Raw genomic sequence first — 27,161 nt, 5'->3', positions numbered from 1 at the left:
AAGCAGTATCTCTCTCTAGGCCAGGTTCCTTTGGTAACAGCAATCTTTTAATCCTCACAGGGCTTTTCTAAGCAGCATTAAACAACAAAAGGCAGAGATAGACTAAAGTAGCTTAAATGTGAGCTGAAGGAACTGAGTTAAGGTCTTCCCTATAAGCCTTTCCCATATTAAAGCTGCTGCCAATATTGTAACCAGCAGGGGCACTCACTGTTTCTAAAGTTTGCTCCTCATTAGGCTGCCCCCAATTTAAACTGCTTTTGCATGGAGGATCCTGTCAAGTCAGGGTATTCTCATCAACTGGCAGATAAGCTCAGTCACAGTGGGAGTTGACAGGTTTTCCATTTTCTTCCTCTGAAATCTCTTAATACTTGTAGTCTGTCCTCTTCACAGTCTCAAAAAGGCTCCGTGCTTAAATTATTTAGCTTGTTGATTTAAGTTCCCATGCCATTAATAGAGCAGTTGGATTTAAAAGGACTACAGCATATAGAAACCAGCAGCCTTTCCATAGCCTATGGATGTTACAATAGATCACTCCAATCCAAGTATCTGTCTAAAATTTGGATTGAAAGGTTTTATGAAATACACAGGATTTAACAATCTATGGGTCTTAATTTAAGGAAGCAGTTACGCTACAGCATCCCTGGATCTTCAAAAATGCAGGTTACAAGAAAGACACACACGCACATCTATCCCTTGTCTTCTGAGGTTGTCGAACAGGCAAACACGACTAGCACAAGGGCAAGGTACAGCATCTGGTGCAGTCTTGATATTGTACTCTGGCTTGTGCTGGTCACTGAATATTGTGTGTGTGTGTAAAGTGCCGTCAAGTCGCAGCTAATTTATGGTGACCACTTATGGGGTTTTTAAGGCAAAAGACGAACAGAGGTAGTTTGCCATTGTCTTCCTCTGCATAGCAACCCTGGTATTCCTTGGTGGTCTCCCATCCAAATACTAACTAGGGCCGACCCTGCTTAGCTTCTGAGATCTGACGAGATCAGGCTAGCCTGGGCCATCCAGGTCATGGCCACCGAAAACTACAGACACAAATATCCTGTGCTTTTCACACAGGATGGCCATGCCCCCTCACCCTAGCCAATACAGTGCAACAATAACCTACTGCATGGGTTGGCTGAGAAGTTCAAATGGCCCTGAAGTGGCCATGCTGAGAGGCCCTTGCAGCGCTACAAGCCAGTACTGCGGGAACCACTTGAGTGCCAGCAGGGGACGTTGGCTCACTGCCACCTCCCACGAACAGCAGTGCAGGAGGAGGAGGCAACTGGTGAGCTGACACAGATCATCATTGGCACACAAGGATCTAAGTCAAGTGGCCCTGAAGCACTGGTAGAGTTGCTGGAGTGCGGTCCTGTTTGCTCCTGGCCACCAGTGACCCTCCAGGCTGCTGTCAGTTACGTCCTCTTCGTTTTGTTTTCCTCAGACTGGCGCTGATTGCAAAGTGGTATGCATTCTGGGCTGCTGGCGTTCTGAATATGGGTGGCTTTGTAGGGGATCTTTTAGAGGTCTCTGGACCAGTGAATCTGCTCCATCATATTAAGAAGCTGGGTTGTGCCTTTTATTTAGAGTAAAGGATACTATACAGTCGCTTTTGAGTCTCAACAGCTTCTAAGTGCTTGTGTCTGTATCGAAATAAGAAAATATAATTTGCTAGAGGTACCAGTACTGATGAATGAACGCAATAAAATGTAGAGATCGTGCGGGTATGTGTCAGTTTTAAGATGGCTCGATGTACACCTAATCCCTGCCATCTACCCAGTGACCACTGGCCAATTCTACCTTTCCACCCTACAGGTATGGGACCTTGTACCAGAATGTCTGGAAGAAGCGGCTCTGATGATTTTCCTCATGTCCGTTGCTATATTAATATGCTAAGTGATAATGTGGGAAGCCTTCAGGCAAAGGCACTGTGCTCCCTTGAGGAGGAAGTGCTTCATAAAGCATCGCCAATTATTACTGAAGATGATTGTGTGACTGCACAAGGCTAACTTACAATGGTGACAAACATTACAGGCCCTGGTTTTTAGTTCATCAAGCATATTTCTTCTTTTTATGGAGAAAACATTTTAAAAAATTAAAAGTATTGAAGGATAATTCTGGAAGAGTCCATAGGGAAAAAATTACTGGCACTCTTGGTGGTCCTTAATAATGGAATGAAAGGTGTTCTGATGTAAGCTTGTCTTCACTCTCTTCTCTCTTTGTCTTCGATTGCAGAACCAAACTCTCACAACTTCCTTTTCCAGATTGAGCCCCTCGGCCATCCGCATAATCTCCTGAGAAGACGGCTTGCTTTGCTCAGCAAAATGACTCTCTAGGGCTTCTTTAGCAGCAATACTAGAAAGAAGAATATAATAGGCCTATCATAACAATATCTCAGGAAATCATGGGTCTCTTTGAAAAGTGTTTTTAATACGTGTCCATGTAGGAAGTAGATATGGTAAGATTTGTCAGCTGTGATACATGTGGTGTGATACATATGGGCAGAAATTGAGTTATGAAGTACCATCAAGACGTTACGCTACAAAAAAAAGTCCACTAGTCTCTGTTATTGTGTTCAAATGGGGAGTTCTGGAAAAGCACTGATTTTACAGTCTCTTGACCAAACATATTTCTATGGCTTCCCCTTCCTGTTTTACCTGTCATGACTCTTTAATCTTCAAATGGAAGACAGCCTGACTGGAAGCATCTCATTCCATTCTATGGAGCAAATAAATACCCCAGTAACACAGTGTGTGCCAACGAAACAGTATCATCTGCTACTTAGTGCTCTTTCCCTTGATCCTGCATGTGGTTTCAGAATGTAGAATGAGTCAAGTTTTGATCTGGAAGCCTTTCCATGTAGTGCTAGTATCCTAAGATAATGTGGCTTGCCTCAAAGAATGAGCAATCCACACTAGTGGTTTTAGTAGAATCACAATGATAGAGTGCACTTAGGTGGTTCTGTGTAGAGGTTATCACGATGCTGAAAGTTCACACATTTCAACAGGCAGAATCAAAGTAATTCTGTTGGGTACAAAAGCTCACAAATTTTGTGAAGGATCACCATTTATTGCTTCCTCCTATCGTCTGCAGTTTGCATGCTGTTTCCACCACATTTTTCTAGGGCCACCATTATACATGAACGATTCCATTTGAAATCGTTACTGTCGCCATAAGTCGGCTGCGACTTGACGGCACTTTACACACACACATTTAGCCAATCAGATGATGCCATTGCCGAGTGAAAGCGAAGCTAACTCTGAAAGCAATGCTTCTTGAATCAGCTTTGCCCCAACTATGAATGGACTAACACTTCTGTCCCTTTTTCAAGCAACCTCCAAAACAGGTAAAAGAGGAACACTTCTTGTTGCTGCTGAAAATCTGCACAAACAGTGCAGCTTCTTCTTGGCTCATTCCTGGTTATTGCATCGTGTGTTGCATAGAGGAAAATTTAACATTTTTAAAGTTAAAATTGTTTGTAAAACATTTTTTGCGCTTTTTTACCCTTCTAAAGTGAAAAACTATTCGGTTTTATGGTATGTTCCTTGATTTGCTTTTGAGAAGTGGATGTTCTGGTAGCTGCAACTAGTTTTAGTTTTGACCTCAAGAGGGCAGTAGTATGCCTTATGTTGGGCATGAAAGCATCACCGACTATTGAAAAGGCATTCAGTATCAGCACCTGGAAATTCTTTTTGGTGAAAAAGAAATGAGCAGCCTGGAAACAATCAGTCACATTTTGCCTCTAATAGGCCAATTATATTTCACTTTGTATAAACATGTAAATAAAAAAAATGCTTCTCTTTGGTTTACATACATTACTTTTGTTTATGTAAATTCCTTAGTTGTTTTCCCCAGAGTGTGTCTATTAAAATGAGAATGGCTGTTTAGTTGAAAGATTAGTCTTTTTGTGGATCTCTAGTGATAGGGCATTTAGTGTTCACACAACTTAGGATCATAGAATCATAGAGTTGGAAGGGATCTCCAGGGTCATCTAGCCCAACCCCCTGCACAATGCAGGAAATTCACAATTGCCTCCCCCCCTGCAACATTCACAATTGCCTCCCCCCCTGCAACATTCATCCATGAGATCATGCAAATGGTAGGTTCTTGAACGATGGATTACAATCGGATGCAAACTGTGTCCAAGTTCCAGCACAGTCTAACACATGGCACCCATTGTCTGAATGGCAAACAAACAAGGTACACTTAAAGGTACCCATCCTGTTCTAGAATTCTGACTGCAGGAGGACACTTGGATACAAAGAAACAGTAGCTGTATTTCTCTGGAGATCTATGAAGGCCTGTGGACAGTGGCTCACAAGCCTGTTAATTTTGATCCTTTCAGATCAAAGGATCACACACACCCATGCCCAGAAGATGGCCAAAATAAAATCCTCCAGGATCCCTGGCCAATTTGGCCTGGAGGAAAATTGCTTCCTGAACCCAAAGTGGTGATTGGCATCTCTCTGGGCACATAAGAAACAGCCACAGGAGCCAAACACAGATTCAACCCTTCCTACCCTCCCTCTCATGATCTGCCTAAGTTTGCAGAATCAGCATTGCTGACAGATGGCCATCTAGCCTCTGCTTAAAAATTCCAAAGGAGAGACCACCACCTTTCGAAGAAGCCTGTTGCACTGAGGAACTGCTCTAACTGTCAGAAAGTTCTTCCTAATGTTTAGCCGGAAACTCTCTTGATTTAATTTCAACCTGTTGGTTCTGGTCAACCTGGGGCAACAGAAAACAACTCCACACCATCCTCTCTATGACAGCCCTTCAAGTACTTGAAGATGGTTATCATATCACCTCTCAGTCGTCTTCAGTTTAAACATACTGTGCTCCTTCAACCTTTCCTCATAGGACTTGGTCTCCAGACCCCTCACCATCTTTGAAAATTCCAATCCAGCAGCAATAGTTATTACCTTATAGTGGTTCTGCGCTTTCTTTTCCGTTCATTCACTCCAACCTTGTCATTGTATAAAGCTGTATTAAGGGCAATTTGAAAGAAAGTTACTTCCAATGGCTAGTGAAAATATGCACAGTATCATATTAAAACAATTGCTAGCTGTGTGTTAGTAATTGCCCTGGTATTCTATGCTTACATTGTACATGCCTAAAAGAATGCAATCAAATTCCATGTCTGCAATTTAACAAAAAACCCAGAATACAGTGCAATAAATGAAAAAAATTATAGCAATTGACTAGAATAAAACACCATGTTCACAACAGGATCAGCTGCTGCAGCATATGAGAGAGAATCATTATAAAGAGAATCATTCTGATTATGATTCCTCATAGATTAAATAGGACAAACAAGGTTGGAAATGCGGTCAGATCTCAGCAGATTTTTTTTTACAAATGTAGCAACTCTGCCCATTATCTTCCCAAGGTGGAAGAAAGCCATTCTAGAAATTAATCTGATGGTAAGTTATAAACTACCGAAAAAGCCTCAAGCTGTTTTCTTGGATTTTGTAATGCATTGTGTTTCTCCTTGACATCTTAATATCGTTTTAAATATTGAAAATAGTTATTGGAAAAAGCAAAAACAAAACATTTTAAAAACCTTATTAATAAAACATAAAGTCTGGAATAGTGCTAAATTTTCAAACTTGTCAGGTTATAGGCCAGTAGCAAACAAAAGCAATTTTTTGCAGCTAGTTAGAAACAATTTGATTTTTGGAAACTAGGGCATTAGATGCAGATATATATTACTATCTTTCATCAATGTAATCTGTGCCAAAGTGTAAAACAAATGATGAACGTGTTATTTCTTATTAATTTTCATAAGATTTGTCCAATTAATTCATCTTGTTTACTGTTGTGTGTACAGGTTGATATGTTTTTTTTTGTAATTTACCTTTCTTATAACTTATACTTTATACTTCTTCCCTTTTTTACTTTTTGTATTCAAAATTCATTAAATTCAATTTATAAAACTTCTGACCATAAAAATGAAAGAATGTTCTTGAGGTATGAGTAATACAGTACAGCCTTCCTAAGGTCCGCTTAGCATCAAACACACTAACAACTATACCATATTATTATTCCATATCATCAATGTAGCTAATTCTCAGCATGGCTCCATCTGCGAATACTTCAATCCATTGTTTCGGGGACATGGAGACAGAAGGAAGGTTTTTCAGAAGAGTTGGGGGACCCGCTTGGTTTGCAAAAACAAAAAACCCGGAAACGTTTTTTAAGGGTATTTACAAAAAAACCCCAAACAGAGGAACATGTCTGCACTGGCTCACACATCAAGCATTGGGGGAGGGAAGAAGGGGCCAGGTGGCCCCATGTGCCCTGATACAGCCCACCCCTACCTGTCATTTGGCAGCTGGCTGATGGATGGGGAGGTGGAGTGGGAATTATCCTCCCACCAATGAGGTGTTGTTCCTGCGGGCTGGTGGGGAAGAACAGGAACTGCTGCTATGCCCCCCAGTCTTCAGAGAGCCCAGGAGCTGCTACCAGTGCCCCCCCAGCCCATCTGGAGGTATACAGGCAGCTGGCAAGGAGAAGGGGGAACCTCTGCTGCAGCCCCCCCCCCATCAAAACTGCTGCTGAAGTGACTGTGCTTCAGGTGGGTATGGAGGGGGAGTTTCCCCTGCTCCCCACTATCCCACACCCACCAAAACCATAGCTGAAGTGGCAATGCAATGCTGGAGACTGGTATATGGGTGAGGAGGATGGGGACCTTCTGTTGCTCCCCCAATGTCTCCTCCTCAGTAGCTGCCACTAAAGCTGCAATACTGGAGGCAGGCAGGTGGGCAGGGAGGAGGGGAAGGAGCAGGGAAGGGGGGGATGGCTGAAATTCCCCCATCACAAGACTCTTGGTGGATGAGGGGAGGAAGGGCAGAGCAGTAGTGAGCTGCCTGGCAGGTGTATGGGATTCTGTCCACTTCGCGTCTTGCAAGTCCTCACTTATTAATATAGCGGATTCCCAATGTAGCCACATCTGTGGATACGTAAATCAAGATACTGGAGCCATGAATAGACATGTTCAAATCATCACTCTGCCATGGAAGCTTGCTGGATGCCCTTGGGCTACTTATACACTCTTAGCCTGACTTATCTCACAGGGTTGTTGTGAGGATAAAATTCAGGAAAGGAGAATGATGATGCTTTGGGTCCTCATTGTGAGGAAAGGCAGGGTATAATTGAAGTAAATAAATATAGCTGAAGATGGGGGTGGCAGATAAAAGGCAGTTTGCTTGATGAGTGGGAAGGAAAGAAGGAAACGGAAAGGTGACAACATGGGAATGCTAGAGGAGGAAAAGACCAAATAAAGTAGGAAGCAGGTTACAGGAAAAAACCCTGAAGTCCTTGTGTGTCTCTTACTTATTATATTGCCGGCATGGCCCCAGCTGTGGATCCTTAAATATGTGGATAAGGGCCATGTAGAGAGAAGGGAGATAGTGCTACAAACCTGAAGGGACATGCAGGACTAGAGAAAAATCCCAAACATTTAAAAAAAGGGTGGATACAAAAAAAAAAATCTACATTGACAACACTTTCTGCGTAAGCACAGACAACTGTGTCCTAAATAGTGCAGCATGCTGGCAAGGTAAGTGGGGGAGAAGGAGCACAGGACAGTGATGCTACAGGTGGATGGGAGGGAGGAGCGGGAAGCCCTGTCACTGCCTTCCCCTACCACAGAGGCAGTGATGTTGCAAGTGCATGGGGGGAGGAGGAGTGGGAGGCTTGAGAACCACATTGCCCCCCCCCACCAGCAAGGTGGACACTCCAGAAGCAGCAGCAGAGAGCAGGCAGGTGGGCTGAGTAGTGAGGAAGGGGGAGGGTCAGCAGAGGGGAAGGGGAAGTGAGCAACCGGGGCAGCAGAAGGGCACTCATGTCACCAGGATTCTCACTCCCCTGCGAGGTCCATGCTGGTAACATAATGTTACCATGTTTCATGCAGGTCCATGCTGGTAACATAATGGCATCATAATCTGATGCTTTGTAATGGTGAACAAGTCTAAGGGTGAAAACGCATGGTCGTTTTAGCCTCCTTTGTTCCAGTTTCAGCCAGGATTTAGCCAGGATCGAACGCACATTCAGCGAAATGCACGCGTTCGATCCTGGCTGAATCCTGGCTGAAACAGGGAATAAAGGAGGCTAAAGCGACCATGCGTTTTCGCCCTAAGAGACTGCTATGTAGCTTCCTAGGTTAAGTTGGGCGAGGCTGTCATAATCTGAGCCACCGCAACATGTACAGCATCTGTGGTGAGTCGATGGCTTTCACAAATGTCTCCACAAAGCAGTAGCCAGGCTGAATCTGTGGCTGTGCTATATGGTCCCAGAGTGATCCTGTGGAAGCACCATTATATCTGAATGGATACTTTTTCAGGAATAGCTTTTATGTATGGGCAAGTCATGTGATTCCAGTATTGTTCCTGAACAATTTTATTATACAACTGTGTCGACTAGGCATTATGTCTATTTAGGGATGACATAGCAATGAAAGATGCAGAGTGGGGACCATTCTGATATCCGTATCCTTTTCACAAGTCTTGACTGCTCCATGGTGATCTAAACACACGTTAACTAGAAACGTCCTGCAAAAGAGTGCCTGAGATTTTGCTTAGGGTTGCCAACCTCCATGTATGAACTGGAGATCTGCTATTACAACTGATCTCCAGCTGACAGAGATCAGTTCACCTGGAGAAAATGGCCGCTTTGGCAATCAGACTCTACAGCATTTAAGCCCCTCCCCAAACCCCACCCTCCTCAGGCTCCGCCCCAAAATCTTCAGGTATTTCCCAACCCGGAGCTGGCAACCTTAATTTTGCTGTACCTCCTACTTGTTCGGCCTCCTCCAGCCACTTTGTGAGGATTGATTTTAGTTTGCAAGCATTCTTGAAGCTGAGCTGCAAGTTTTCAAAGCGGCAAATGGTCGTTTGGCTGAATTCAGAGCCGTGCACGGCAGCCAGAGCTTCTCCAACATTTGTTTGGGTATAACCTGCCAAAAACAAAAGAAAACTACAAATTCAAACCAAGGAGGTGATGGCCTTGCTTATAAGACACATTTCCCCTTGTTTTTTGCTCACACCAATGATTTGGAAGCCCTTCTGACCACTTTCATTTAATGTTACTAATCTGATTCCGATTTTCTGAATTGCACAGGAAAAAAACTGATTTATATTCTTACTTTCTTACTCAATGATCAAAGTGATTGTAGAATGGAAGTGAGTAAGCTTAAAAAGTGAAGCGCTTCCTCAGGACTTGGCATCATAATCCCCATTACAATATTCGAAATAAACGTGAAAACATACATTTCTTGTGACCTAGAAAGCACACATTCATATTTCGATTTTGTAAACGTAACTATTTAATTGGTTCTTGTAACCATTTTAGATCACTACACCTAACTTTTAAATATGAATGGTTTGATTCAGCTGTAGCAAACTATGGGTTGTCACTCTGTGAACAGGAGCTGCTTCTATACAAGGGTGTTTTTCTGTTGTGGTCAGGTTGCTAATGTGATCCGGTGTTAAATTGCCCATGCAATGGGGATTCTAGGCATCAGAGGATAATGTATTTACTTTCCATTGTTAGCCATGGTTTCCTTTTCATACTTGATTTGCACTGAAGCCCCCTTCAGTGTTCACTCATGACCATTGGGATTCTCCCCCCACTCTATTTTAATTTTTTTTTAAAAAAAAATTCAGGAGTATGGGAAATGCTTTATAGAAACAATGCAATAGCATTTAAAAACTTGTTGTTTTTTAATCTCCACATATTTGCAGTCACCTCTGGAGATCCTCTCCCCCTCCCCCTTATCTAAAAGACAGGCTAGGCAATTTCCATCTGTTATGGTAATTGTTGCAATTGAGTAGACCTTCACAAAGATCCTTTCACACCCAAGAAACTGCTGCTGATAGGAAAAACCATTTTCAAAAGGTTTAAAATAAAGCAGAGTGTTGTTGTTGAAAAAATGAGTTGTTAATAGTTTGTGCACAGACAGAAGATGACATCATGTTAAAACATGGAAAAGTTATCTGGATGAAATGCAGAAAATCCTTGGTGCGAAAGCAGCAAAGTGTGGGAAAACGTTGGCCTTCATTTTTTCTGGTCTCTCCTCTTCCTCTACTTGCATGTGATAATCTAATGAAAGAGGTCCACATTTGTGCCAAACAAAAGTGTATTTAAACGCTATTTAATCAAGTCCCGGGTTATAGAAAGAGAGCAAACTGATGTGCTGAATCCAGCAAAGGATTTCTGTGGACCAAAGGAATTTCCACCCACAGAGCATGCTTTCCATCTCCCGTTGCTGACCAAAATGTCCCCTGAAATGCTGCTGCTGGGGGGAATCCCCAGGAATAGCTTAGGGGAGTTGGAGGTCTGAGGCAAGAGGGAAGAATTAGTGGGGATCTTTTCCTTTCCACCTGTGGATATCTTTCTAGGGATGGAAACCATAATTTATCGTTCTGACATGTGATTTGCCATGAAAGTGCAAACCTTCAGTTAGTTGGTCTTGAGTGAGGGGTACAGGGAAAGGAGGAGGCAATACACAAATCAGAGCACTCACTGGAATGACGCATCATTGCTTGTCAAGTTGTCATTACATCTGAATGCTTTCTATGGCAGGATTTACTATTAGATGCAAATTCAGTGCAAAACTGCAAGCAATAAAAATAGTACAGCAGAAGCAGGTAGAGCACCTATTAAAATATTTGGCTGGAGGTAGTCACGCTGAGACTTCCGTCTGCCGAGGAAATTCTACATAGTCCAATTTGGCTGGAGGATAATCAGGGTCCATGCCTACCACTGGGTATTAGTATAGTGCAATGGAGCATTAGCTGTAAGCCAAAGGCACCTGGTTCAAATCTAACCTTAGCCAAGAGCTTATTTCAGGGGTCTCAGCTACCAATCTGTAATATGATATTCTAATTATGTAATATCTATGGGAATTTTGATGCAGGAATTACTCAGGGAATGTATATGCTACACTTGGAGTGCCACATAGATACTAACCCATTTTATTACTATTTCTTTAGCCAATCCCATCAACAGCCCAGGGAGCTAGCAGAACATGGACCATATCGATCCAAACAGGAGATTTACTCCTGGATTAACAATATTCTCTCTAACCCTATAGGTGTCTTTTTCCTGTGGCTAGATCTGTATGGATCAGAAAGGAAAGCTGCAAACATTTGTCCAGTGTCAGCACTCTGGGAGAGGTGCAGCATTGAAAGAGATTTAGGTTTGATGAGGCCCTAAGCTAATGAAGGTAATGGGGCCCTTTATATGTCCAGCTGTCCTTTGTCAACAACAAATTGTTGCTGTTTTTTGTGTTGAATATATGCTATATAGTAATTTATGGACCTAATAGGTATCTAAAAAGCAAACCAGTGATATTTTAGGGAGCAGGCTAGCAGGCGGGGCCCATTACTTACATAATAGGAGCCTACACAACACAAAACACTGTTGCTGTATGTAGATTTTATTTTGTTTGTTTTTATCTTATATTTTGGAAATGTACATCCAGTTTTTTTTTCCTTTAAATTTTTTTGGGGGCCCCAAGAGAGTGGGGCCCTAAGCTATAGCTTGTTTAGCTTATACATAAATCTGGCACTTTCTCAGAAAGTAATAGTATGATTCTGACAACCCAGAGAGTGTTCAGATACTGCCCATGGAGGAAGGCTTCAGGGTGGTTTGTTTCTGGGAGTTATTCCGCTCCATGAAGTAGATATGCATATCAATATAAGAAGTTGTCTTATACTCAATCATACCATTAGTCTCTCTAGCTCAATTTTTTTTCTGTGAGTGGTGGTGGTCTCAGGTTGGGACCCGCTGATGTTTCCTGAGGTCCTCTAGCTAATGATGGTAAGGGTTGAATCTAGGACCTCCTGAATGCAACGCATATGTTTTTCCAGTGAAGAATGCATTATCTCTGCCAATATGGCACTACACTAATAACATCTGAAGATCCTGACTCAAGGAACATTCAGGAATGTAGCCAGAGATATTCAGACTTTTGAACTAAAAGGCTTAAGGTGGCACTTTAGAGCATATGCTTTCCTTCATAGAGTCCCAGTTCATTTTGGCTTGACTGTATGAACTCTATCATTAAATCATAACAGACATTTTTCTTTAATTCAACTAGAACACCGTAAGATTGTATAATGCTTATTAATATTTTGTCACTCCCATGAGTCAAATAGAATATGAGCCATGTATTGTAACAGAAGCAAAATAAAGGTTTAAAAATATATATATCTAGTTGCAAGATGATTAACATACCCAGCTTAATTCTTCTCAGCTTGAACTCATTGGCAAATTTTTCCAGTTCTCTGATTTCAGGAGAATCCATGTCTATTGGTTCTTCAATTGACTTGTTTTTCTTGCGGAATTCCTGCTTAAAATCAGCAGTGGAAGGGTCCTCTCCAAGGATGGATGGGTGCATGGAGGTAAAGGTGTGGCCTAGTGCACATGAACTGGCACTTAGAGTATGGTCAGGGAATTTATAAAGGCAAGGGGTAAGGCCACCTGCGAGAAACCAGAAAAGGGGGTGGGGGAGAATCAAATACCTTCATTTCAAACCATTGACAGCAGTCTGTTCTTTGTTAGGCATATTAACATTTAGCATATGCTTTATAACATGCCATATGAAGACCTTCTATTGAGTAGGATCTTAACTTAGTGACAAGAGCATGTGCTTTGCATGCAGAATGTCCCAGATTCAGTCCTTAGCATGTCTAGTTAAAAATGAGGCTCCAGAGAATTGCTGCCAGTCAGAGTAGACAATACTGACTTTAACAGACAGCTTCATGTGTTTATGCTGACCTTCCTCTGTGTTAAATAGGATGGGGTGCTGATTTTACTTCTACTGTCAATTATTCTGCATAGTACAGTTTCAAGAATGATATCTGGAAATTTGTTCTGATTAAAAAATCAAAATGAAACCCATCAGTGGTAGAGAATCAGTGGCAGAGCATCTGCTTGGCATGCAGAAGGTCCCTGGTTCAACCCCCAGCATCTCCAGTTAAAGGGACCAGGCAAATAGGTGATGTGAAAGACCTCTCTGTCTGAGACCCTGGAGAGCTGCTGCCGGTCTGAGTGGACAATACTGACTTTGATGGACCAAGGGTCTCATTTCAGTATAAGGCAGCTTAATATGTTCATATGGATTGTTTCGAAGGAGCTTGTGAGTCACAACCTCCCTCCCATGGAAAATTCCAGCTGTGGTAAATATAGATCTTGAAAAAAAGCAAACAACGTTAAATATTTTAATTATTCATACTATTTATTTTCATATAAGTAAACTAGTATAAAATCTGTCAAGCTAGAAATATGCTGAAATGCTAATTTCAACACCACGTAAAGTAATTCAGACTTCCTGAAATCAAAATCTTAGGGATTTAGAGCACTTTTCCCGGCTAATGAAAATATCACAAGAGAAATACTAGTTAGAATAAGTTCAGTTGATCAAATTATTTTATCTTATCTCATTTATGGTTCTCCCATACATAACATAGGCTGTTCTGTCCACATTGGTGAGAACAATAGAACAATGGAAGAAGAGAATAAAAACAGAAAGAGTGAGTGAATACAAAGGGTCTAATCACCATTTTATTGTAATCTCAGCTTGCATTGTAATTAAATTGATTATCAAAGACCAACAGGCAATTTTTATCACTATATAAGACTCAGTGTGTTTTTATGTCTTTGCTGGTTTTGATTTTTTTCCTTTGTTTTCCTTGAGGAGTTGTTTTAAGATAGATTGTACATTTGAAATTTATTATTTTATTATATTATATATTTATTATTCTTTATATTTTCTTATAAGCTTTTACTGCTGCTAGTTAATTTAACAGCTATTTTGATTTTGCAATTTATTGACTTTAATATGCACCTCTACCTTTTTCTGGAAAGGCGGCAGAAAAAATACGCTAAATAAAAACATATATATATTTTTAAAAGCAATCTTCTATGGTCTCCAGGTACAATCCAAGCAAGTCCAATTATTTACTTAATTACTTAAAAAACAATTACTTTAGAAAACAAGATAGACAAGCCAAAGTCTTTTGTCATTTCAGTGGTGCATGTTTATCTATTGAATTCAAAGGATTTAGAAGAGCTGGGATTCAGCCCTGTGGCGCAGTGCCTGCAGTACTGCAGTCAAAGCTCTTCTCATGACCTGAGTTTTATCTCAACGGAAGTCATTCAGGTAGCCGGCTCAAGGTTGACTCAGCCTTCCATCCTCAATAAAATGAGTGCCCAGCTTGCTGGGGGTAAAGTGTAGATGACTGGGGAAGGCAATGGCAAACTACCCTGTAAACAACATCTGCCTAGTAAATGTCGCGATGTGATTGTCATTCCATGGGCCAGTAATGACCCGGTGCTTGCACAGGGGACTACCTCTACCTTTAACTAAGCTGGATGTAATCAAGCTAACTCAATAGCACAAACAGCTGTCCATGTGAGTATTCTCCTCAAGTGAGCAGTGTAATACTAGAAAAGCAAATGTATACAAGATAACAATGCTTTTGTGAATAGAAAAACCACAACTTGAAATTCACAAAAAGAAAAGTTTCACACAAGTTCAATTCTTCTGATATTCCAGTGCTCATGCAGGTAGATCGCTCACGTGAGCAGTTATTCACACCTAGTGAACTGGCAACCAGATCATCAGTTCAACTGAAATTGACATAGGTAGTGTTATTCATTTCTCTTGACTGCCCCTCTTGCCCTCTTCTTCCTGATTTCGGTTTACCTAGTAAATCCTTTAGAAAACAAGAAAGACAAGACAATGCATAGTGGTAGAGTATGGCCCAGTAGTAGAGTATCTGTTTGGCATGCCTAAATCCAATCTCTGGCATCTCCCTGGTAGATCTCTGTGCATGAGACCATGAAGAACCGCTGTGAGGGTAAGCAATACTGACTTTGAGAGACCAATGGTCTGATTGAGTATAAAGCAGTTCATGTGTTTCTGATGACCCTATTTGGGTGGAAAGACAGCGTAAAAATGTTTTAAATAAAATCAATAAATAAAACTTAAATGTGTTCCTCTTTCCTTAGTTTGGTTTTAATGTAAGTTTAATGCATTTGAAAGGTTTATATTTTATAGAAGATTTTTTCCAAGATTTTTTTTAAACAATAATCACAAATATGATTTTATTTATTGGCACTTCTCAGTGCTGACTCCTGTTGTGCAAAATGAATGCAAAATATAGGGCATTGGGAACACCTATTTATCACATTTGATTCCCAAATCTAATGGTCAAATTTAATGTTTGTCTTCTACAAAAGGGCACCTCTGCTGTTGCATGAAGTATCATCATGGACTTTTAAAAATGTAACATTTATTTTAATTTTTTTATTTCTGCTCTGCCCTCCATCCCCGACTGAAGCTGGGCCCAGGGTGGCTAACAACATAAAATATAGCAATTTCTTCAGTAATAAAACTATACATAGCAATCTATAATCATTGAAATAATAGTAATCAGTAAAAACTAATCAATTCTAATAAATAAAAAAAGTGGCGCACCATAGAGAGCACAGCTAAAGAAGCACAGAACCACAGTCAGCACCCCCCCCCTAGATAAGATCATAATAATATGGTGGGGGGAGGGAAGTAGGGAGGCCAGGGTGGATTCCCTTGAACACATGAAGCTGCCTTATACTGAATCAGACCCTTGGTCCATCAAAGTCAGTATTGTCTACTCAGACCAGCAGCGACTCTCCAGGGTCTCAGGCAGAGGTCTTTCACATTACCTACTTGCCTAGTCCCTTTAACTGGAGATGCCGGAGAGTGAACCTGGGGCCTTCTGTATGCCAAGCAGATACTTTACCACTGAGCTACGGCCCTTCCCCAAACAACTCATCAATCCATGCTCAAACAGGAGAAGCAAGAGTGCACAAAAATGGGCAGACTTGCCTTGTAAGCCACCGACTCCATTCACGACATTGGGATGAGGCATGGTGCAGGTCTGCAAAAGGCGACTTTGAGAGAGACTGGCTGCTAACATGTCAGAAGCTGCAGGCTTGATGCCTGTTGACAGTAGCAGGAAAAAAAATTAAGAAGAGGCTGCAAAGCTGCCTTGAGTCCTTTCCAGGAGAAAGGTAGGATAGTAGGTTGTTAAAACAAATAATTATGCATATGTATATACAGAACAAATCTATTATTTGGAAAATATACAGATAAAAATCACCAACCAGGAATAATTTTCACCTAAATGCTTCTGAAATGGTGCTCATTTAAATTTCTTCCTGGATTTTGGCATTCCAAATTACTTTGTCTTTTGGCATTCCAAATTACTTCATACAAACTGTAATTTGGATACATTAGGAATCCTCATGTTTTAAAAGTAAATTTGGACAGAATTCTTTGCATAAGCACTTTGCCACTGCTTCAGTTTGTTCATGCCTACTCCTCTACATTATCATCATGCATATGTGCATTGATAAAATGCTGCAAAACAGCATTTGCAATGTGAATGCATATGTAACTGCATCAGGATTATTTGGATACAATATTTTATCGATGTGGCTATTCATGTGTGTGCAATGCCAAAAATCATAATAAGCAAATTTGAAATGACATTATGCATGGTTGTATTGGGATGCTCTTTTGTGTAGTATTTTGACAATGTATATGTTTACATTAGTAAAATATTGTGCAAACAAAATTTTGATATGATCCTATCTATAATCACACCAACTTTTTATTGTGCTTTCTCAATACACAATAGTAACACAGGCAATAAAAAAGTTAACATCTACTGAAAGAACTGAAAGTTGTGGCAAACCTTCCTTGATTCAATGTCATGGTTTCTGCAATTCTCATAGGCTTCAATCCTGAAAGGAGGGGGGCAAAGCTCCTTAGGAGCCAGCGTGAGCCCATGACAGTTTAAGTGCCCATTTATCCTGGGATAACGGGCACTTACGCCATCCTTGGGGCAAACACACTGGCACCAGGGAGCCAGTGAGCTGTGCCAGCCCCCACTGCCAACACAACCACACTGGCAGGAAATTCCCAGAAGGGAAAGCCCACGCTGACATGGGGGGCGTTTCTGGGGTATTTCTGGGGGTGGAGCTGCCTTTAGGCAGCTTCCTAACCCCTTTGGACCTGGGAACGCCTGCCTGAGCTGAAGCGTGGCTACGCCACCTTTTTTGGTGGTGTAGCCTTGATCTTTTCAATGGGGGCATTTCCCCCTTTAACTTTTTCAAAAGCCTTTTATTTTTTTTTCCGGCGACTGGGAAGCCTCTGTGGAGGTGGAATGGCTGCACTGCTCCCAGCTGCTGCCTAACTGCCCCCCCTTCAGGAATGGGCTGTTAGCCAGTGTGGTATAGTGGTTGTGGTGGTTAGGAGCAGTGGAGTCTGATCTGGAGAACCGGATTTGATTCCCCACTCCTCCACATGAGCAGCGGACACTAATCAGGTGAACCGGGTTGGTTTCCCCACTCCTACACATGAAGCCAGCCAGGTGACCAATGGCTAATCACAGCTCTCTTAGAGCTCTCTCAGCCCCACCAACCTCTCAGAGTGTCTGTTGTGGGGAGGGGAAGGGAAGGTGATTGCAAGCCAGTTTGATTCTTCCTCGAGTGGTACAGAAAGTTGGCATATAAAAACCAACTCTTCTTCTTCTTACACCATAATTCACGAGGAGTGGTGAAGAGTGAACTTCTGGCACAGTGAAGAAATGGAACAGGGGAAATCTTTCATTCTCTTCTCAATCAATAATTCCTGCACAGTATGGGGCATGTCTAATTTTTTAAAAATTAAACAATGGTTATTAATGGATAAGGGGAAATAATATGGTCAGTCAGAGAAATATTAATGAAAATATTTTTTCTGTAACATTCCCCCAGCTCTATGATTCCACCATGCTTGATTAGGGATGTCAGCTAGCAATATTTATTAACCACTTGCTATCCAGCCAGAATTCTGGCAAACACATACCCACCTTATATGCCAAACTGTACAGAAAAAGTTTTCTGTATCAAAGGAGGGATTTAGAGGGACCTGAAAGCTCCCTGAAATAAAATCCCAGATGTTTACATATGTTTGCTCCTTTCAATAGCAGTAGCAGTAGCAGCACTACAAGGGGTGTATGGCTGATGGGGGGGGGGGTTGCAAAAAAAGTCTTTCCATTTTAACTCAATATACAAAGCTGAACTTGAAAATGTTTGTGCTGGGTTCAGCTAAAGTTCACTTTATGATGCATGGAAGTGCCATAGGCCAATATTTAATTTCCAGTAAAAGAGGTCCCTATGCTAGAAGCCATGTCTCCTACATGAAATCTTCTTGCACTCCTGCTTTGATGCTTTGCTGGAAAACTGTGCATGGAATAGCAACCTGTGGCATTTTGATCCAGAACAAGATCTCTGAGTGTGGCTAGAAGGCATGAGATATGGCAAACTTACTGCAGCTAAGCAGGAGGTCTAAGTCTGAACCTGCATTGGTGATACTGAGTTCCAAGGTAGAAGAAAGGTGGGATATCGATGAAAGAAAAAGATCCGTGAACTGGTAAGTAGTAGTCTGTTCTGGTATACAGTACACCACCAATGCTGGTTCAAGGAATGAATGTTGTAGATATGCATTTGGTCAGTGACAAAAACTCCCTCAGTCTGAATATCTCTAACCTTTAGCCAGTATATGGAGGACAAAAGTCCCATTTAGGATACAGGAATTATAGAGCTATTCATACAATACAAAAAATATGACAGTCAGGGCTAAGTATATTCTGGCTGAATTGAAATTTCCCACAATTCCCTCTTTTCTCTGCACCTTGTTTTTAAAAGAAGCTGTATCACTCTGAGTTTAATATCACAATATAAGCTTGAAGGATTGCCATCTGAAGAAGAAGAGTTGGTTTTATACACTGTTTTTCTCTACCCGAAGGAGTCTCAAAGTGGGTTACAATCACCTCCCCCCCCCACACACAAAAGGCATCTTGTGAGGTAGGTGGGGCCACAAGAATTCTGAGAGAGAACTGTGACTAGCCCAAGGTCACCCAGCAGGCTTCACGTGGAGGAACGGGGGAATCAAAAATGGTTCTCCAGATTAGAGTCCACCACTCTTAACCACTACACCACGCTTGCTTGCTAATAACATAAATTCCAAATCACATTGCCATTGCTTCGGTGGGAATAGGGGCATAAATATCCATGCACTCCTCTCTAATTAGCTCTGCTCCAGATGAGGCCCCTCCCCCAGAAACATTGCACTGGATTTTAACTTTTTATTATTATTCCTAGGTGCCAACTTTTGGTTGAAAAGTGGAATATTACAACTATATGGACCCACAAGCTAGTGGAAAGCAGCTGCTTGACAAAAAAAGTAGTAATTCTGAATATGAATTTGCAGTTGGAGTCACTAGGTCGGTACATATTGACAATATGTGCAGACCCAAACCCAGTGGCAGCTACATATTTTACTAACCAGGACACAAAATACTCCATAACCTGAAAAATTGGCAGTGTGTTGTTTTGTGATATTGTTCTGACCTGGATAGCCCAGGCTAGCTGTATCTCATCAGATCTCAGAAGCTAAACAGGGTTGGTCCTGGTGAGTATTTTGGGTGGAGACCACCAAGGAATACCAGGGTTGCTGCACAGAGGCAGGCAATAGCAAACTACCTCTGAACATCTCTTGCCTTGAAAACCCTACAGGGTCACCATAAATCAGCTGTGACTTGACGGCAAAAGAATTACATATATATATGAGGAATGAGTGATCTATTCTGTGCCTCATTTCCTATTTCCTGGATAAAGTCTTCTGAATAACATTGGCTGAACTTCACATATAACATCTAGATCCTCTATCTCTAGTTTCCATGTTTGACGAGGGAATCTACTGTGATCTCAGGCAGCCCGGCATCTTGATCAGGAAGCCTTTTCTGACAGGTAGTAACATATTCACAGCTACAATAAAATATCTATCAATGTATCACATATACATACAGGCTTGGCTATAGGAATAAAGAATAATTCCAACTAATATGTGTCATGGATATTCTAAGGAAGCTTGCAATAGAATCTGGAACTGTTCTCAGCTACAGATGAAGTTAAGTATGTGATTGATAGGAAAATTATTTTGTTATGTTTCCAGATTTTTGGGGGGGAGTTTATGGATCATTTTTTAAATAAAAAAAATCACGTTTAAGAAAGAATTTCTTACCTGCCATCACCCCATATGCAGCCTGCTGGTTTCCATAATGACAAGAAGGGACGGAATAATGCAGACCTGATAAAGTAGCTCCCAAAGTTGCCATAGAGAAGTATACATGGGAACATTTAAGAGTTGGGATCAAAAACAAAATAGATGAGACCAATAAGAAAATTCAAGATGCATCTTTTCAGTCAGATGGTAGGGTATTATCTTGACATTTTGGATCTGTCTGAGTCAACCCACCAGAGAGTCAGTTTTCACAACCACAAATATGGTAAGATGACCCCACATGGCTTCCACAATCAAGTACATAATCTAGACTATAATTATTTTTCACTTCATTATGCAGCATATCCTACCAAAGCGCTCGATGTTATGATAAGTCTTTGATTTTCATAAGGAGAGAGCAATCCAATGCTGTGTCAGATAACCCCATACTCTGGAACATAAATGATCACATTCATACAATTGCACACAATGCACACACACACATATTTCAGACATGAACAATCATTTTTTTTCAGTGAGCTGTGTATATTAGATGGTTGTTGAGTGTACTAACAAAAGCATGGAGAGAGAATTGGGATTGTATCTGCCCTCTCTGCCAATTACTTCCATGCATTCAGGATCCCATGTTCAAAGGGGTTAATTCACATTCACTGAAACATGGGATGGTTCCTACACACAATCCACCCTGGGAAAAAATGGAGAGAATGGGTCATGCAAATGGTGTGTTTTCTAATGTGAAAAGTATTTGTTCTTGTTCAAATGGGATCTTGAATGTATAAATGGTTAAGGTTGGGATCAGAGGGTGCAATTTTGAATCCTCTGTCTCTTTCATACACAATATTTCTTATTTAAGAAATCTGTATGTGGCATCTCCAGACCTACTGCAGGAAGCTCACAATGAAAACAAACAAAATAAAACAAGTGAGCAAAACAAATCATGCAAAAAAACAAGTCAAGCCAGTAGAATAAATACAACAGAACAATAAAATATGCCAATAAAAACAAGTCCAGGCAATTTAAAAATCCTGAACAAGGTTAGTCATAGTTCCATCCCATTTTATCCAGACAGAAATATTAACTTTGTTGCATGAATTGTTTTTACTTTAGCCTAGAGTTATTTAAAGCATACATTCAAATCTTAAGGAAAACATAATCAAATTGCAGGTCAATCATTGTGTGGGAAAATTCAAAATAGCAAAAGCAATTATTGGATGCCAGATATGAATACATGTTGAAGAAACTAGTAAAAGAAAAAAGAAAAAAAAGATCCCTGGGAGGAAAAAACATTTGATGCAAACAAATAGCAGCTTGGATCTTCTAGAGAGTTTCTGTGGACAGAAGGATTTCCCCCTGTGGAGCATAACTTTCTGCTCCTCCCAATTATATCCCAAAATGCCCCTCAGAGAGTGCTCCTGGAAGATGAGAGCTCTTTGGAAGCAGCAAAGGGCATCCTGGGCTGCAGCAAGAGGGGGGATATGGGAAAACTGTACTCCACAGTTCAAAATCCTTACACCCATGGAAATGCATTGGTAGATCTAAGCCAATCACTCCAGTTTTTCATTCTTTTAGGCTTGTTTTAAATCATTAAAATAGATACTCTAAGAAGAAAGGATTCTCAATGCCTACCTTTGGTAACCTTTAGGCAGTTTGCTCCGCCCCCAGTCTAGCTTAGTTAGGAAATTTTATTCCCCGGGCTGACGCCTGGTTTTTAGCATTGTTAATCTAGCATTGTTTTTATGTTTTTATGTTCTTAATGTCTCTTATCCCTTCCCTGTTTCCCTATCCCTCCCTCCTTTCTTGGTCCAAATAATTATAATAATAATAAAAAAAGATACACATCTTGGAAGTATTCTATTTCACATTTAATTAATAACTCAGCACTTGTCGCTTCAGTTCTCTGGAATTCATAAATTGGAGTCTACCATACTGCTCAAAGGTTAATGGTCTTGGAAGCAGTTAGAGTTGAACATAAAATAATATACTTCCCTCGTCATCCACTTTAACACCTGTCCTGATATGACTCTGAAATTAAAACAACAAATCTGGATTCATACAAAATCTTGTACTCATACAAAACCTTGCAGAATCTGGAAAAGAGAGTTTTTTTGTCACTGACTTTCATGTATTCATGATGTAATCATCTGAGGAACATAGAAGGCAGAAGAAACTCATAGGACCCTACAGTCTGTTTCTGCTGGTGCAATGGCACATCCCAAGGGAGTAGGGGGGCAATTTTTCTCCATCTCTGTCCCATTGCAGACCCCCCTCATCATGCTCAGTGTTATTATTGGGGGTCTGGAGAGCCCTTCGTATTTAATAGAGAAAAAAGAGAGGAGGGGTCAGCTTCACAAGCAGACCATAGGATCCGACCATAGTGAAAATTTCTGTCAGTGAGGTTTCATTTGGTCACGCCTTTTCATGGATTACTCAGAGAGATCCAAATTCTGCAGCACTTCAAATAAAAACCGCTAAGATGGTGCTCAGCCCAAATAATTGACAGGAGTTTTGTTGTCCCTTGATCGTCATGGAGAGAAACCTCTAGGAATCAACCAACTTGCCTTATTTTGAAATCTTATTCTAAAAAAAAAATCTCAATTCCGTGACAGATTGCATGCAGTCCTGCAGACAGGTAGACATGTGAGTTGAGCAAACAGTGCTTAGTAGGGACTGATTTTTTGTCCTATTACTGTGGGCAACTCCAGAAAGCCTGTGTAGGGATACATGGTGGCATGATACACCAATACATTAGGACTCCAAGTATGCAAGGAAGCAACTGTGTGAGCACCACCAGACCAAATTCATTCAGCTCACATTTCAACCATCTTTGAGGATTGTGTGATTCCACCATTGAAGAAAAATATTGTGAAAACAGGGCACCTTTTTATCATAGAGTTTCTTTAAAAAAACGGAGCAGCTAAAAAAGGAGGGAAATGATATTATAAAACTATTTTCTGTGTTACTTAATTGATTCAACATGAAGGGAGACATAGGAACCTCTACCAACATTTTAAAATCTCATGTTAGAATTTGTGACTTTCTGGTCCCTCTTTGTAAAATAATATCTACCTGCCTGTTGTCATTTTGGACCTGTGTACATGAACATAGTGCTGGAATATGGTACCGCCTGCTACTCTTTAAAGGAAGCTACGGCCCTCATTGGTTCTTGTAGGTTATCCGGGCTGTGTAACCGTGGTCTTGGTTTTTTTCTTTCCTGGCGTTTCGCTAGCAGCTGTGGCTGGCGAAACGTCAGGAAAGAAAATACCAAGACCACGGTTACACAGCCCGGATAACCTACAAGAACCAATGAACTCTGACCGTTAAAGCCTTCGACAATATTTTCTACGGCCCTCAGTTTGCAAGATCTGAATAAGGCTGTGAATGGTAAGACATTTTGGAGGACATTGATTCATAGGGTTAGAAGCAACTTGATGGCAAAATATTGTCGAAGGCTTTCACGGTCAGAGTTCATTGGTTCTTGTAGGTTATCCGGGCTGTGTAACCGTGGTCTTGGAATTTTCTTTCCTGACGTTTCGCCAGCAACTGTGGCAGGCATCTTCAGAGTAGTAACACTGAAGGACAGTGTCTCAGAGAGACACTGTCCTTCAGTGTTACTACTCTGAAGATGCCTGCCACAGTTGCTGGCGAAACGTCAGGAAAGAAAATTCCAAGACCACGGTTACACAGCCCGGATAACCTACAAGAACCAACTTGATGGCACTTAACACACACGCAAACATGAAAATATCTTCCAGCTGGTGGTGTGTCTGATGATATAGTCTCTGCTCCTAAAAAGCACACCGACATAAATATATCTGACTTTTTGTCAGACAAGTTTTAGGCACAACTTTGTTCCATTGGAGAGCAATGAATTAGGAGACAATGAAGGTCTACCTATAATTACAAATGGACGATTCTTATTCTTAATGTTTACATTTTAGCAACCTTATCATAAACACCTTTGCCTTGAAAGAGGGTTCAGCGAAACTTCTTTTTCTATATGTGCACACAGAAACACCTCACAGTTCTTACTGAAGCTATTCACTGCAATATACTAATGTGAACTTACACACAGCCTACCTCTGGTGTTAGCTAGAGAAAATAGGACAATAAAGGCTACCATTTTTAAAAAGTAAAATACAGTAAATAATATCTTCCAGAAAATGTTTTATTCAGTATGTTTATGTATTTCTTTCCTAAATTTTAATGGTTATATAGCCTTAGGATTTTAAACATGTATCATACTCTAATTATTAATGATTTCCATTTTGTTTCAGTCTGAAGAAATTGGCCCAGATTGCTCCTTTAACTCACACTCACAGGAAGAGAATGGTGCACAGGAAAACTCTTTTGTGCCATGATACACAGGCCTTTGGTGATGAAGGGCTTCTGCCTCATGCCCTGAAACATATTCTCTTCCTCATCTTTTTTGTTTGTATTGAACATCTAGATGAAAGCTTGCATACTATTTTGGGATATTTTGGTCTATAAAGTGACAAAGGTATAACCCTACTGTTGTTTTTTGGAATTAACAGAGCAACACAGCTATCTTTGGAAAATGCTGATAATTTTTTCAATTAGTTTTTTTCCTCCCTTAATGAGCATCTTCCTCTTCCAAAATTTCAGCACTTGTTTCTTTCTGCCTCTATCAAAGTCTTTGACATAATGACCAGAAATGACAATAATATTCTACTCTATTTTCTGTGACTTGCATTTGTTTGAATTAAGAGACACTGATGAAGCCATGTACTAGTTAAAGACAAAAGATGTTTCATGGCACTTAGCACAAATGGATGTTTTTGGTCAACCAAAATTAAAATAAAATAACTAGCCATGAAATCAAAGGAAATTGATTTCTGAAGAAATTTGTTTGGGATTGGAGTACTGTGCAGTTTGGCAAATGTTTACATTTTGAAGCCTCTACTTCATAAAACAGAAAACTTAATTCTTCTCCTTCCCTAGCATTTTTTTACATAGTTAAAAAAATAAGAAACCAGTTTTATACTGGTGAAAATCACTTTTCAGTGGACACATTAGTTTTTTTCAGCATGGAATCAAATTGATTGTGCCATGTGATTATCAATAGGAAAAAAGTAACAGAAAGCGTACGTGGCAATGAAAACTCCAAAACTTAATTATATTGCATAGATCATTACAAACCTAGCATAGTAATTTTTTGTTTTTGTTTGAACCTTTTACTTATATAATTATTTAATCTTGCATTCAAATTATCTGCAGTATCCTAAAGAGCTCTTTAAAAAAAAATCTGCATATCCTTCTTAAAGCACTTGCATAGCATGTGAAAAACGCTGAGGTGGTAAAACAGAACACAAACAAGAACATAATGATTATTATTATAATAAAAGTACCTGTAGATACCACATTAGTGGCATGATTGGAGACGGGCAAACACTCTGCAGCACTATGGTGCATTATCAGAGGCAGAGTGGGAGACGACTCAGCATTCAAAGAGATGAAGGTGTCAGATGAAGGAAAGGCTTGACAACTCATTCCCACCAAAAAGGAGCAATAAAGAGATGCCGTGCCTTGCTTTCTTCCAAGTCTATCCTATGCAGTTCAGCGAAGTTCAACTTCTAATGCAACTCCCTCAGTTGCATATATACATGACCCGAACTACGATGCACAGGGTGGTCGTGTGCAGGTATTTATACCATGTGGAAATCTTTTGATCCATTTTAATGTGCTTTGCTGGGCTGTATTGCCAGATCATTCTGGAACCTCCTTCCTTCCCACCCAAATATAATGGACACCAAATTAATGAGGAGAAACCAGAGACACGATTTTGCAGATACTTTAAAGCTGGCTTTTGTGTAGTAACAACATTGGATAGGTAGCTGGAAGCAGTTCTTTTATCCCAATTTCTGCTCACACGATAGTTGCAGAAAGCTAGTGTTATTTATCTGTAGTAACACCTGTCTGAAAAAGAAGGGGGAGGAAGGCCTCCACAGCAATTTTTTTTTCCAGACAAGGTAATTGGCTGGAAAACTAACATTTTTAAAGAAAAAATATATGCAAGAAAAGTAAGCTCATGAACTAGATGGATGTGATCTGATTTTTTTAATATTAAGGCAAAATGAGATTCAGCAATAAATATTGTCGAGGCTATATTCAGATAAAACAAACAAAATATAGCTTGTGATAAGCAGAAAGCTGGAAATAAAGCCAAATACCCATTTACTGGTATGGGCATTCAGCTTTATTTTGGTTTACCCAGAAAAAAATGGGGCCAATAAACCTGAACCTCAAATTTACCAGAATTTTGTTTGTTTGTTTGTTTGTTGCAAACCCCTACTGGGGACCTCTGGCAAACACTATTATTCCAAGAAGAACAAAAACGGATGAGTTGCAGGTCCGCATCAAGTGTTTTTTAATGTCTAAAAATGCTGCTTGAGGGAAAATATGTGGGTACAATTTTCTGGTTTACAAAAAACGTACCCCCCCCCCCCAGGTGATGAACCATGAGGATGTCCTGAGCTGAAGCTAGTAGAGAATAATTTTATCAGAACGGACATTAGAAAATGGTCAAATCTAGGGCCACAGATGAGTGGGGAGCTCACAGGTGACCTTCTTCTGGGTCCCAAAGGTTGAGGGGCAGAGTTCCGGAGCACAGTGACAGCAGCTTTTCAGAAGATAGTAGTAAAGCCTTGTAGACTGTCACCGGAAAAATATCAAGTTTTGTTCTGGGAGAAACTATAAGTGAAGATTCCTCAATTATTATATACATAAAACATTGCAATTAATGCTTTACACTTCTGAAACGTACAAAACAATTCCCTAATAGTTTGCATCATATACAGACATAGCCAGTGTAGCAAAGAAAACTGATAAAGAAAAAGGATTAGGAGATTTTAAAGGAAGATACTTTCCCATGGACTAATACAGTGTAGATGGCTTTTAAAAACATATAGAAGGCATATTACCTCTTGTTGCCAAGATCTGGTTCATTGGGCTTGGACTAAGAAAAGGTATAACTTCATTATGGTCTACAATAGCCTTAAAGCCCAGATGAGGGGGGGAAAGAGTCTACTTG

General features: G+C 40.5%; 1 protein-coding gene across 1 annotated transcript; it reads right to left on the bottom strand.

Moving 5' to 3' along the window:
- Positions 1–2,132: 2,132 nt before the first annotated feature.
- On the bottom strand, positions 2,133–25,621 carry POU1F1 (POU class 1 homeobox 1). The gene is made up of 6 exons (XM_056858621.1): positions 25,480–25,621; positions 20,114–20,191; positions 12,232–12,477; positions 8,783–8,947; positions 4,914–4,974; positions 2,133–2,346 (listed from the first exon to the last, which is right to left on the bottom strand). The coding sequence occupies exons 1-6, from the start codon at positions 25,619–25,621 to the stop codon at positions 2,133–2,135; spliced, it is 906 nt and encodes a 301-aa protein (XP_056714599.1).
- Between the last annotated feature and the right edge of the window lie 1,540 nt (positions 25,622–27,161).

This window comes from Euleptes europaea, chromosome 12 (assembly GCF_029931775.1).
Source record: "Euleptes europaea isolate rEulEur1 chromosome 12, rEulEur1.hap1, whole genome shotgun sequence".
NCBI lineage: Eukaryota > Metazoa > Chordata > Lepidosauria > Squamata > Sphaerodactylidae > Euleptes > Euleptes europaea.
Note: the sequence above shows the minus strand (reverse complement) of the source record. Positions and strands in the feature narration are given on the sequence as shown.

Bases quoted from the DNA above. Each gene is read 5' to 3' on its own strand.
- POU1F1 (XM_056858621.1), bottom strand. From the start codon at position 25,621: ATGAGTTGTCAAGCCTTTCCTTCATCTGACACCTTCATCTCTTTGAAT. The intron at 12,478-20,113 runs GTAAGAAATTCT...GGTTTCTCGCAG, and splicing joins TGCATATGGGGTGATGGCAG to GTGGCCTTACCCCTTGCCTT. The intron at 8,948-12,231 runs GTATGTTAATCA...TGTTTTTGGCAG, and splicing joins GCTGAGAAGAATTAAGCTGG to GTTATACCCAAACAAATGTT.